This window comes from Coffea eugenioides, chromosome 11 (assembly GCF_003713205.1).
Source record: "Coffea eugenioides isolate CCC68of chromosome 11, Ceug_1.0, whole genome shotgun sequence".
NCBI lineage: Eukaryota > Viridiplantae > Streptophyta > Magnoliopsida > Gentianales > Rubiaceae > Coffea > Coffea eugenioides.
In genome coordinates this window covers 46,457,642-46,471,073 of record NC_040045.1, presented here as the reverse complement: position 1 = coordinate 46,471,073, position 13,432 = coordinate 46,457,642, and the positions used below count along the sequence as shown (strand labels likewise).

General features: G+C 38.9%; 3 protein-coding genes across 4 annotated transcripts; 2 read left to right on the top strand and 1 right to left on the bottom strand.

The window, feature by feature from the left end:
• The first annotated feature begins 17 nt into the window (after positions 1 to 17).
• On the top strand, positions 18 to 3,709 carry LOC113752971 (uncharacterized membrane protein YuiD-like). The gene is made up of 5 exons (XM_027297044.1): positions 18 to 459; positions 1,060 to 1,216; positions 2,261 to 2,311; positions 2,439 to 2,531; positions 3,256 to 3,709. The coding sequence occupies exons 1-5, from the start codon at positions 251 to 253 to the stop codon at positions 3,331 to 3,333; spliced, it is 588 nt and encodes a 195-aa protein (XP_027152845.1). The 5' UTR covers positions 18 to 250; the 3' UTR covers positions 3,334 to 3,709.
• A 130-nt stretch (positions 3,710 to 3,839) lies between these two features.
• Positions 3,840 to 8,629, bottom strand: LOC113752970 (2,4-dichlorophenol 6-monooxygenase). 2 transcript variants are annotated; one of them, XM_027297043.1, is made up of 12 exons: positions 8,418 to 8,629; positions 8,232 to 8,333; positions 8,027 to 8,109; positions 7,756 to 7,891; positions 6,993 to 7,486; positions 6,818 to 6,865; positions 6,414 to 6,588; positions 6,160 to 6,272; positions 5,966 to 6,062; positions 5,647 to 5,866; positions 4,814 to 4,967; positions 3,840 to 4,562 (listed from the first exon to the last, which is right to left on the bottom strand). In XM_027297043.1, exons 1-12 carry the CDS (start codon positions 8,434 to 8,436, stop codon positions 4,149 to 4,151), a joined length of 2,055 nt encoding a protein of 684 aa, XP_027152844.1. In that variant the 5' UTR covers positions 8,437 to 8,629; the 3' UTR covers positions 3,840 to 4,148. The 2 variants fall into 2 exon arrangements, with proteins under 2 accessions (XP_027152844.1, XP_027152843.1); XM_027297042.1 differs by having other exon boundaries at positions 8,232 to 8,629.
• A 1,822-nt stretch (positions 8,630 to 10,451) lies between these two features.
• LOC113753892 (remorin 1.4) lies at positions 10,452 to 12,280 on the top strand. Its single transcript, XM_027298166.1, has 3 exons — positions 10,452 to 11,736; positions 11,836 to 11,917; positions 12,043 to 12,280. Exons 1-3 carry the CDS (start codon positions 10,934 to 10,936, stop codon positions 12,250 to 12,252), a joined length of 1,095 nt encoding a protein of 364 aa, XP_027153967.1. The 5' UTR covers positions 10,452 to 10,933; the 3' UTR covers positions 12,253 to 12,280.
• The last annotated feature ends 1,152 nt before the right edge of the window (positions 12,281 to 13,432 follow it).

Genomic DNA, 13,432 nt, shown 5'->3' with positions numbered 1-13,432 from the left:
TAATAAGCTAGCCAGGCTACTCCTACAAACAAACCAGTAGAAAACCAGATACCAAGCAATGTTCCTTCGAGTTCAACCCAACAAAGCAACACCATTTTTTTTTAACTCTTCCCTTCAAGCATCTTCCTTTTATTTTTCATCCAAATTTTCCAAAAAATCAACATCTGGAATATTTATTCAACCAGGAATTGTATTGGAGGCCAGAATCTGGTAAACCATTCTAACACCTTTAATAACAAACGTTTACCGGATGGTGCGAATAGTGGACGCAACAGCGATGTTGATTCGGAACTCAATACCTTCAATATCCACAGCTGATACGACATCTTCTGCCACAACATCGTTTGCATCAGTACCACCGCCGCCGTCGTCGTCGTCATCAATATTCACAAATTACCCTTTGATTTCAGCTGTCTTAGCTTTCGCTCTTGCTCAATCTTTCAAGTTCTTGACCTCCTGGTACGTTAAAAATCCCATCTTGAATCTAATTTCCAATTTCTTGAATGGCCCTTTTCATGTGATTCAATAAATATGTACTTTCTGATCTTACAATGTAAAGAACTTTTTCGGATCTGATGCTGTTGTAATTTTTTTCCCCAATACGAGTGCTGAGTTATATTGCTCTAGGAGGCATTTCATATCTAGAAGCCTTGCTGCATGGTATTTAATCCAGATTCCGGCTTTGTCGTGATCATGCATAAGTTTCTTGATATTGTCAAAAACTTGGCGCTACTTGTTTCCATTTTCTGGTAGCTTTTTGTACTTCACTAGATTCAATTGATCAAAACTTCGGGGGGCCTTAGTATAAGGACATGAAACTCAATTCATTTAGGTCCACAAAAAAGTTCCATCTCAAAAAAGTCACATCCTTGAATTGCTCACTGAAGCTGTCAATCTATTTGGCCATCTTGAGAAAAAGAGAAACGAAAAATAAATTCAAGGAAAACGCCAATGCAATAGCCTGCTGTAGGTGATTGTGTCTTAGTTAGGTGGCAGTAAACATATATAGTGATTGCATTTGCTAGTTCTAAGAGTATATATGTTTTGAGAATATTTTAGGTATAGGGAAAGACATTGGGATCTCAAGCAACTTGTCGGATCGGGCGGTATGCCATCATCCCATTCAGCAACTGTTATTGCCTTGGCGATAGGTGTAGGTTTGCAAGAGGGCTTTGGGGGATCTTTGTTTGCTACTGCATTGATCTTAGCATGTGTGGTATGTTATTCTCTCCTCTATCCTTACCTTCTGTATATTCTCTTTTTTTTTTTTAAGGGAATATGGGACATTGATTTATCACTGCTGACTGAGTAGTTTTACTGGCCTTGTGTTTGCAATTGAATGTAATTATTGCAGGGTCAACTGTTCTCTGAGTAACTCTGTTTTCTTTATTTCATCTTAACTGGCTGTTTGGAGCTTGGGGCTTCCTAGCTAGTTGAGGGTGCCCCTGCAGTTTTCAGGGTTCTGAAATATGTGCTCTTCTATTTGCAGTCAAGTAGTGTGTCTAAATACTTGTCCCAATGATCTGCTAGCCAGTTCAGTTGATTACTTCATATGAACAAGTTTATCTTTATTCTACCATGGTATTAGCATGTCAAAGAAATTTCCCGTCTAGGTAATTAAAGTTAGCAAGCAGGGTTAAGATCATAAATGACCTAATTCTGAAGTGAAATAAATTAATCCATTGTGTTGCTGATATTTTGCTTATTGAAATTCGAACTGAATGTGAAGAGGTAGAAAGTATTAGCAAAGGAAATATAACAAAGGCAGCCTTCTTTCTTATGTAACTTTGCTTGTTGAACTTCACAAGATTTGTGAAATATGAAGTGAAACTGCCACATGATAAACCACAATAAAAACAGAATTTTGGCAGGTTTCTTTACCGAAGAAACGTGTCCCAGGGTTCACAAGCCTATTGTTTGTGCTAACCTATTTCTAAGTGGACAATGAATAGTTTCATTATTTAAGTTTTATTTTCATCAATAAGTGTTTTTACAATTTGATAGGTGTAGCTTATTTTATACTGGTTTGTTTACCTAATACCTTAGATCTTTTATCAAGGTTCTATGATCATTGACTTTATCTCCATCTACAATTTCTTTGTTATTCTGACATTAGTAATTTTTTGTTTGCTTAATTTGTTTCTTTGTTTTTCAATCATTTAACTGACTTTAGATGAATGTCGAGAAGTTGTGTCTTCCTAATTACTATACAAATGCTCATTCATATTAAGAGGATTTCCCATATGACAATTTCTGGCAGGTAATGTATGATGCAACTGGTGTGCGACTGCATGCTGGACGCCAAGCAGAGGTGTGACAGTCCTGGTTAATTGTGTTTGTTTTCATTGATTTGCATGATAAGATGTGCTTCTCTCTGTGTGTCTGTATTACATAATTAGACTGAATTTCTTTATATCAATTCAAACTGGCTTTTTCAGGTCCTAAACCAAATTGTCTGTGAACTTCCAGCTGAACATCCTCTTTCTGAGAGCAGTCCATTGCGAGAACTTCTTGGCCACACCCCACCTCAGGTGCATTTTTGTTTCTTTTGAATGAATTTTTTTTTTCAGATTTTTCTTCTTTCCTCTTGACATTTGTACCTGTAGAATCAATACATGCTGCATGAATCTCTTCTCACATTTTAAATATGATTTTTTCTTGATATTCTGCACTAAACGTTTAGCTAATTATATTGTTTTTCTTTCATTTCTGATCTGTGGTCTAAAAGATTAAGATTGAACTGAAAAGGTCTAGGTAAAAAAATAAGTTCTAGTAGGAGGTGTAACAGCAATGTCCTCGTTCTTTTGATCCTGATCAATAGAATGAGACACTTTCGTCTGGTTTAGTTGTTAATGTTGTGTGTATGTTAACCTTTTAAGTTGTTGATCCCTTGGTGTCGCTTCCAAGTTGCAACTCTTTGACAACCATGTTTACTTTTGTCAATTGTTTCTGTCGATCTTAGTTGCCATGTTAAGACTTCTTGAAAGCTGAATTAGAATGCTTTGAATCTGATTCTCATTCAAATGCCTGCAAACTATGCATGCTTCTTTTTGACTCTTTGTTTCCTGTCCGAGTATTCACAGGTTCGTCTTTGCGACTTCGTTCATTCAACCGCAATAATCTATTGTTGAATGCTTATGCTTAAAAAACTGAATATGTACCAAGCTTGATGTTATGCCTGGAAGTCAAACTTGTCTTTAATTTCCAAAAAAAGATTTGGCTAGTAGCTCTGAATAAATCCTAGTCATCCTGCAGGTTGTTGCGGGTGGATTACTGGGAATTGTAACAGCAACAATGATCCATTTGATCTTTGGCCCTGGTAAGCAAGCATGATGCTCGAGTAGGTATGATTGGGCAATACTTGCAGCGGTCCATATGTGAAGACTGCAACTACAAACCTTTTTGAATCTGAAATGCTGAAGATGTTGTATGTAAAACAATATGCACATACCCGTACTAGATGCCTCCCTTTCCATTGAAAGGGTATATAAAGATCCATTTGTTGACATGCGATCCACGATTTGTTCGCATAGTAAATATGGAGAGTTTCTACCAGGAACTGGTAGTATCTTCTCCAATTACCAACTTGCTTAGTACAATACTTCTTGCAGCTATCAGAAGTTAGTTGCTAGAGAGCCAAAGTTCGTCTTTTGGAGATGTCAAGTGCAACAAGATGAGTACTTGTTTATCCAGTTAATTGTTTTTGACATTTTGTCCTATAACTAAGAAATAATAGGAATTTGCAATAGAGAACTTATGTAGCATAGATTCTGGGGTGCAATTATTGCTTCTGAACGGATACATTCTAGGGTAATGCGAGAAGAAATTGCTTGAAAATATAAACTCTCATAATACTAAGACGAGTAAACACTTTATGGTTTTAACAAGAGCCTGTATTCCACGTGTGGCCAACAACAGAAAACTATCATGACCTCTAAAATCAATAAAAGCTGCTTCTTTAAGCACCAAATATGGAGAGTACAATAAAAGAGCCCATGAAATTTTCGGGAATCAAGCTTTGGCGTTGTACATGCATAGTAATGAAATCATAGGCATGCTATGAGAAAATGCTGTGTTCTGCTATAATTTTGTGGAAGCAGCTCTATCCTCCTGTGATGAAACTCCACTGACAAGGAAGAAAAACTCGATTATGTTTGCCTGGGTTGAGCTCCAAATATAGTGGAAAATATTCTTTCCATCTCCAAAACAGGATCTGCTGTGATTCCGAATTTTGTACGCCATGCAATGTGCTCGTCGGGCCTCACTAAAATGGCTCCTCTGTCTGTCATTTGACAAACATCCCACCATGAAACAGAAGTTGGTGGATTTCTTAATTCCGCAACTTCAATGAAATTAGTCCAAGGTTCTAATGCAGCCTCAGTTTTTCCAGATCCATCTGTAGTTTTTTCAGGCCATATCACACACACCCTTATGGAGATTTTATGTTCCTTTGCCACCTTGAATGCAGCTTGAGCAAGATTGTAAGATTCTTCTAATGGTGCTATTATGAGAACAAACTCAACTTTATCCAGGGACACAAGATCCAAGGTTGAAAATGTTTCCTGCATATTAAATTTACATAAGGAATGTAGAAACAAAAACTCCCACCCTAGTTCCAAAAGAAGAAACAAAGAGAGAGAGGATTTGATTTTCTCGACCCATTACAGAACAGATAGGCACTTATGCATTCAGTAGCCAGCTCCAACCCTCTCAAGGTGACCATTCTCCAACCCTCAGTGGCCCCAGATAAAGATGCAGAGACTTATAAGCATGCTCAAATGTATGCAATAAGAAGAAAAGATCAAACTAGTACCTTGCTTGAGAGGTCTGACAAGAGTCTCATACTCATATGTGGCAACCTTGATCCAGGATCTGCTGAGGGGATATAGTCCCTCCTGCCTCCAGTAGGTGCTTCTTGAGCATTTGATGAACTATCATCATCAGACACTAGTGCTCCTTTGAGATACCTAATAAATAAACCTTTAACTTGTCAGTGCAAAGTATATTCCTTGGGTACGAAAAAAACCTTCAATTACCAACAAACATATAAACAACTAGCCAATGACAAGTTTCCCAAATTTTCACCAATAATCTCCCAAAGAACATGTATTACTTGAAACCACTTGAACAAGAGCATTCTCTGGAGTAGATCAGGACTCAGAATGCTCTAGATGACTCCAAGAAGTAATACTCCATATGGATTCCCCTTGTTTCCCAAAACTGTTTTTGTTTGTGGAGTCTATAGTAACAAACTCCAAAAACACATAAGCTCAAATATACCTAAAAACAACACAAAAAAATTTTTAAAAAAAAACTCCCACCTTTCTTCTTCCACATGCTACCAACCACCACTGTGGTGGGGAGGAGGGGAGGAGCGAGGAGGGGGAAGGGTGGTGGCAGAGGGCAATGGGTGGGGGTGGTGAGTGGTTGTGGAAAAATTTTTTTAATAAATTTTCAAAAAAATCCCAATAAAATTTTAAATTAAAAAAAAACCTCAAACACATCTACAATGTCAAGTTTGTTACATGCATTGCAACAGTAAAAATTTTTTAAAACACCCTCCAAAAACACTTAATCCATACAAAGCCTAAACTATACTGTAAACCTCATGGGTGAAGTGCAAGCCCAGCTACAACATAATTCTACCTGAAACCTAGATCCTCAGCTGGAAACTGGAGTTGAAGACTCTTTCCTTCGTCAAATATCTGTCTCAGTTTGGCAAGCCTCAACAATCCCAAAGGATTCTTCTCATTCAACAGAGAGTCTGAAACCTGTGCACGGCCTATGCTGAAGATTCCCTCCAAAACTGACCTCTGTAGTCCTTCCGGTAAAATGGTACCAATCCAATCATTAACTGCACGGTGTACTGCAAACCCAGAACAAAGAAATTAGACAAATGATAATGCATCAAAGATTTGTGTACAAGTCCACATAAGAGCCCATATTCTTAACTGTGTTAGTTCACCTGCATTAGCAATAGTTGGATCAAGACCAAGTGCAGAAGGAACATTCATAGCTGCTTTGAAGTTTTGAACACTAAGCTCCGTATTAAATCTGGCAATCTACACATGACAATAAATATTGTGCACATGTTGGAAATACCAGAGATAAAAAACTGTAGGCGCATTGATTTAAGCAAATAAGTCATAACCAAATCACCTGCCTACGTTCTATCTCATAAGTGGAAAGAAATGAAAGCGGTGTGATGCCATTGAGAACAGAAGCTATTTTCCAAGCAAGGTTGTGAGCATCCTGAACTCCAGTATTCATCCCTGAAAAGTAAGAACAGGGTCTGAAGGTGATCTCTTTCTTGTTCTTACAGAACAATACAAAGAGCTAAGATAACATGTCGACAACCATAAACTTCTATAAATTGGAAAAGGAAAAACAAGATATAGTTTTGAACCACATACCAAAACCACCAGCTGGTGGAAAGCGATGAGCAGCATCACCAGCAAGAATTATCCTGTTGTTACAGGAAAGATATCTTTCAGCAACTTCAGCATGCATCACCCATGGTTTTACATCCCTAACCTGTATGTCTGCAAGCTCCCGGCCAACCAATCTGAAGATTAATCTTTCACACATCTACAACAATTATTGTACAATAAGAACTACTTTAAGCATAATTATTCCATATTTCAGCAAGAAACTCCAATATATGCAGTAGATTGAGTCTGTCAAATCCTAAAAATCACAACCTAAATTAATAGCCTGGTAAATCACAGCTCAACCACACACCCCCACTGCCCCCAGCCCAGAGTGTGCCACAGTGGAATCCACTACAGAATAAAGATGCATTTAATAAAGATAATACCTCAGAGCTGAAGTCCTTGAGCTTCTGTTGGGGGGGATAAAATGGTACCTGCAAGACATTAAGATTACATATGTTGGACACCACAAAAGTTTCCAAGAGCAAAGAATACAACAGAGGAATTAAACGCTATACATATATATATAAATATATATGTATATATCAGAACTTTCTCCACCTGCAAAACAAACTCTCCTTGCTTCAAATCATGAGCAACAAGAACACCAATGGCTTCCGAATTGAAGATAAAGAATAGCATTCCTGGTTTCTCATTCATCAAATACTTTCCAAGGTCTTCGCTTATAAAGTGAATACTAACTAGCTTTTGCAAGTCCCTTTCTCCTTTCATGTCTATTCCTACAAGCTGTCTGACTGTACTTCCTGCACCATCTGTACCCACAATGAAATTGCAACGGATATCTTTCTGCATATGCCTCCCTTCACTAAGAAAAGACGCTGTGACAGTAACACCATGATGAGCAGTACTAACTGATACGCATTCATGCCCCATCAATATCTCCTTCTCCCTAATCAGGATTTCCTCAAGCCTATCAGATCCGTGGCTGTCAACAATGTGAAAACCAAGATTTACAAGCTTCTCAAGTAGTAATCTGTGAAGTTTGTACTGTGAAAAATGAGCTACAGATACAGGGCTCACAGTTCGATCAAAATCTGCAGATACCAAAAGGCAAAATTTAGGCAAAACAAGTAAAAGCTACAAGATACGCACATCAGGAAGTGCAGGACCCCAGTTGCATGCGATTTACATTCTCTTTTAGGGACAATAACGTGCCAAGAATTGAAACATTAGACATAAAAGCGGCAAGAAAGCAAATGTTTTCCATCACTTGTAAAAGCTAAATAAAGATTATCAAATAAAAAAATCTGCCAAACTGTGATTTCAGTTGCCACATTGGCCTTAGATCAAAGAAAAATCCTACCATGAGGTTGCATATGGTCTACTGTTCCAAGTATCGGACCAGTGAGTGAAGTACAATAGATAAATTTCCTCCAATAATCCACAGGTGGTTGTGAACTCGAAATCTCATCCGCCAAACCATCTAATTTCCTAAACACCTATCATACAACATTTGCGCGTCAGTAAACAACCATTCACCATAATTAAACACACACACACACACACACACACACACACACACTTAGTGAAAAAGAGAAAAAGAGGGGAAAAAAACAACTTTCCGTTGGCATCACCTCCATAGAGCGATTGTTAATGAAATGAGCCTGTGGGTGCCTCGAAAAAGTCGTACTTTTCTCCAGTATTGCACATTTGACCCCTAAACAAACACCATAAAACCTTGCACTAATTCAGCAATATTTTCAAATATTAGCCTGAAAAACCATCAGGTTTGTTAAAAAGGAAAATAATGAACTTTGTTCAGAAAACTGTGAATTATACCAAGCTTGGTAAGAAGCATAGAGAGGACAAGTCCAACTGGGCCTGCACCTACGATCAAGACAGGCAAGATAGAGTCGTCTTCAGTGATTTTTTGCTTCAATTCTGAAAAGGCTCTTTTCCGTGAGCGATTGAAGTAGGAAGAGTGGATACTTAAACTAGTTTTGGATAGTCTAGAAAACCTCTTACTCAGGCCTAAAATCCCCATTGCTATAAGAAACCGCTGCAGACTATGGCGGCAAAAGGCGAGCCCTCACCGCTGTGCCGGTGGCGCTGGGAGGAGGCCAGGCCAACTACTACTGGCCAAGGGAAAGGACACTGAGGGTTATTATGTCAATAGTTTTAACGACGTCGCTTCACTTGCGGTTGCGAATACGGGGTTCCCATCCGATTTCTCTGGATTTGCTTTGATTGAAACTTAGCTAAACCTTTTTTTTTTTTTGGAATACTAATAAGTACTTACTGTAACTGTAAGGCAAAAAGGTAATTACTAAAAGGTTTTGTTTAAAAATAAATTTGTGATGCAATCAGAAAAGCTTGTTTGGCAGAAAATGACACTCCTCCTCGGTAAAATACAAAAAAATCTGTTGCAACGAGAAATCTTTTCAGAAATTTATTTTTTGAATTTAAATTTAAATCATTTGATCATGAATCCACGACAATACAGTACAGTATATAGAAAATTAACACAATAATCTATCTATCAGCTACTTACAAAGGAACACAGGTCCCAAAAAGTTCAGATGACTATTGACATTGCATAGTTTGTCCGGATTCCTTTCGGTTCGAAGGCAATGGAGACTGAAATTTATGTATGGTTGTTGGTCGAGTTCTACTTCTACACCAGTAAGTAGAAGCGTCTCAATCTCCCTCGCAGGTCTGATGACTAGCGCTGCTGCTACTGCCGCTGGTGGCGCGTGCACGAAGAATTGAGCTTTGATGATAATTAAGCTTTGATTTTCATCTGCCAAATCAGAAAAAAAAAAAAAATGTTCGTACGCATCGGATCATCCACGTAATACATCAGATCAGATCGTGACTTCCCAAATACTCCTCCACCTTCTCCTCCTGATACCGATCGGAAACAAACAAACTCCTAACTCTTTTTTTTTCTGATACGATAAATTATCCTGAATTAGGGGAGGAGGAGAGGGGAAGGACCTGTTTCAGATCTAAGGATAATTCGAAGAGACTGATGAAACTCGCCAGAATTTTACTCCTGCTGCACCTCGCCAGAATTTTCACTCTTTTACGTTACAAGTCCTTTCGTTATATTATTACATAGTAGAATGGTTTTTCACATGAATAAATCAAGAAATTAATGCGATCCTTGGATGCATATGCCAGAGCACATGGCTTCCAAGTCTTTGCAGACAAATCCATAACGCAAACATATTAATAATGAATGAATTCAACAGCACACCACCTCACTCATAATAATAATAGACTGAGGAGGCCCTCTTGAAAGCTATTCCTTCCTGAGTTAATTACTACCTCTGCTGAAACTATGGTCCACCTTTATAGTAGTACACCATAGTACCTCGTGTAATGCCAAAAAAAAAAAAAAAAAAAATCCATCCTATCTGCCAATCGGACTAACTAAGCTTGTCAAATTCTTGAAAATAGACAACGAATTTTGTTGCCCATCCTAGCCATGTGGAATAGCTCAGGCATTTGCCAGCATTCTTACAATTTGCCAAGCTGACACTGAAACTTCCACATGCTCGCCAGGCTTCTTGGGAAAAAAAGTTTTTTTTTTCCCTCAGCCATTCTATAACCGTTACAAAAGGGTGGTGATCCAATTCGAGGCAAAAGTGTCGATCGAGCTGGCAAGTAGTATTTCCTTTTTCTGAGTTCCTAGTACGGAAGAGATAAATCCAAAACAATTAAACAAAGCACCAGTGCATTTGCAAAGTAAGCGGTCCTCTTCTTTTTGAATCACAAGGCTACTTAGAACCTTTTAATCTTACAGAAAAATAGAGGAGTGAGTAAATGGGGTCTGAGCTAGAAGAAAGTTAGAAACGTACTAGTAGTACTTATGTTATGTGGGTGTCACAGGACTATTCCTTAGATTCTGTAGTGACTAGTGAGTGAAGCTGTGAAGATGAGTTTGCCCCACTCTGCATTCAGGCAATAAAGTGCACCTGTTTCAATGTAATGTGCAGCAATAATATTTTACTGGTAAAAATGTTTTATAAATGTTGCTGCCCATATGCCGTTGTTTTTAACAATGCAGAGCAGATGCAGTGCAACTATTTTTAACTGGTACCATATCTATTGAGTGGATCTGAACTTCCCTTCGTCCCAGCCTCAGCTCTGCGAATCTCAAAAATCCATACTTTCAAGGTCTTATTCTCTGCAGTCTGCACATTTCCTCTGTGTATTCAGATAAGTCGAGCAGTGATCAATCTAAGTATCTTGGGCCAATTAATAGCGACAGCGCCTTCTTCCCATTTCTTGTGTTGGCACTTTTTCCAGCGACTAAGTTTGTCTTTTCATCGAGATTTCTTTGGTTTGTGCCCTTTTGGCTGATCAATTTTGCCTCTTTTTCATCTTCTTACCAATATGTCTTGTTCAGCGACTGAGGAGTCAAAGGCTTGATTGAAGGATTAGTTGCATTTTTGTTCGTGGGAAAGATGGCGCCTTTCTGCTGATTGGAAAGTTCAGCTAGAAAGGTTTTTGGCGAAGAATAAGAGGAGAAGTCAATGGAGGATAAAGGCTGTTTGAACTATGGAAGAGCACAAGAGCTATCTGGGAGCAGTGCTACTATGAGTTTTGAGTTTCACAAAGGGAATGGTGCAAATCGCTCTTCACATCATCGAATGGCCTTTGGAAAGCCGACTCCTCTGAAATGGGACGATGCACAAAAGTGGCTGGGTAATCATCTTTCAAGAGGTGGAGAGAAAAACCAGTCAAAGTCCACCCCCCGCAATTCAAATGCTGACGACAGAAGATTGATAGCTCCAGTACCAAAGGAGGAGTACCTGAGCAGCGAGGATCAAGGAGGAAATGCTTTTCCTGGTATTCCAAGTAGTGTCCACTATGAAGTAGAAACAAAGGATATGGACTGTGATGAATCGGTCTGGAGAATCAATAAGCCATCAACTGGATCCGTTTCGGTTGTTCGATCAATATGTGTGAGGGATATGGGAACAGAAATGACTCCTGCCGCAAGCCAAGAGCCTTCAAGAACAGCCACCCCTCTTAAATCCACAACTCCAGCAGCTAGAAGCCCAATAACCTCAGGATCCTCAACCCCATTAAGGTATCAAAATGGATTCCAGATTTCTGAAGATGGTCAGACTCCGACAGGTATAACATCTGCTGAGCACAGGGGAGAGGCTGGCAGGGGCAATGGATCATCAACAAGCCGATTTGCGCGAGAAGGAGAAGAACTGAATGCTGCAAATATGAGTGAAAGCCGTTCAGATCAACCTCAAAGGCTAAATCCTCTGGAAACCAGGGCAATGGCTTGGGATGAGGCTGAACGAGCCAAGTACTTGGCAAGGTAATATAAATAAGCAGCTTCGTAATAGTTATGCACCACAGAACTGCTATTTTCCTCGATGAGATGGCATTGCATAGCTTTGATAGTATGGTTGTGCAGGTATAAGCGCGAAGAGGTGAAGATACAAGCTTGGGAAAATCACGAGAAAAGGAGAGCTGAGATGGAAATGCGAAGGATGGAGGTACTACCCCCTCGCCTACACTATATTGCCATGTTCTTGTTTGTTACTAGTTCGAAACTCTTAAAACAGATTTGTCTTTCTTAGACAAATACGGTAGTTCGTATATTCAATTATCAAATTTGTAGGTGAAGGCTGAACGACTGAAGTCTCGAGCACAAGAGAAGTACACGAACAAACTCGCTGCAACTAAAAGAATAGCAGAGGAAAAGCGAGCAAATGCAGAATCCAAGCTAAATGAGAAAGCTGTGAAGACTTCTGAAAAGGCAGATTACATAAGGAGAACTGGCCATATGCCTTCTTCCTTCTCTTTCAAGCTGCCTTCCTTCTGCTGGTAGAAAGTTGCAAAATGCAGCCCGCTCGACGTTGCGTTTCTTAAGGCCTTGCTACGTTCGTCCATTTTAAGCACAGAAGCCATAGATTTGATTACCAACTCTCTTGGCCGCTGAACAATGTTACCTTCTGCTATTTGTGGCCATCAATATGATCCTACTGCGCCTGAAATTTGTGTGGCAAGTTAATGACCTTGTTCCAGCAAGGGTTCAAGACTAATGGTTTCATTTAGCGAAAAGACTTCCATTTGTTCACATAATTAGCTGTTTCTTTGTATCGAAGCTCATTTTGCGCCTGAGATAATTGATATTTCATTGATCAGATTTTTGCTACAGGAATTTTGCTACAGGAAGTACTGTGTGGTTTTTGTTTGGCAGTGCATAATTCCAAACTAACTGGATGCTTTTTTTTTTTTTTTTCTTTACGGAGTGGGTGTCCGGGTCAATCGTTACGGGGCCCGACTAATCCCACTCCGGCCCGAGAGGAGAGGCCCCATCCCCCGAACACGTTAACTACGGGACTCGAACCCTTGCGGGTGGCTGGACAACGGCCTTAAGGAAGCAACCGTGACCAAACGAACTGCCCTGTGAGAGGATAAGAGGAAAAAATTACTTCGGCGTATAAGTTCTTTCAAATTTATGCTTTGCAATTTGCATACAATATACAGCGTCTCGTTTCCCATGCTCACCAAACTGGACACCAATTGAGCGAGTAAATGAATTCATATCACTGATACAACAGCCAAAACAATCAGCCCCGTTTCGAATTGGTACCGGATCGATGTGAAATTTTTAAGTGCATATGCTGTTTTATTAGCACCCCTTGCCTCACTTTAGGTTTGTGCAAACTCAGGAATAACGAGACTGGTGACGCTTGGTTCGTGTTGTTCCGCTAGAATAAAAATACAAATGTTAAATAACAAAATTGACAATAGTTCTCATAATAATAATAATTACAACAATAATAAAATTAACTATAATAAAATAGTTAAAATAATAATATAATAATTGAACGGTGAAATTTAATAAAAGTAAAGCTTGGCAATTGAACCACTTCTATTCGATGTATTATTATTATTATTATTATTATTTCTCTCTTCTAACAACTTTTATCTTATTTGATAAATTAAAATTATTTTTTTACTGTGGTTCTCTTTCTAATCTAACAACTTTTATTTTCTTTAAT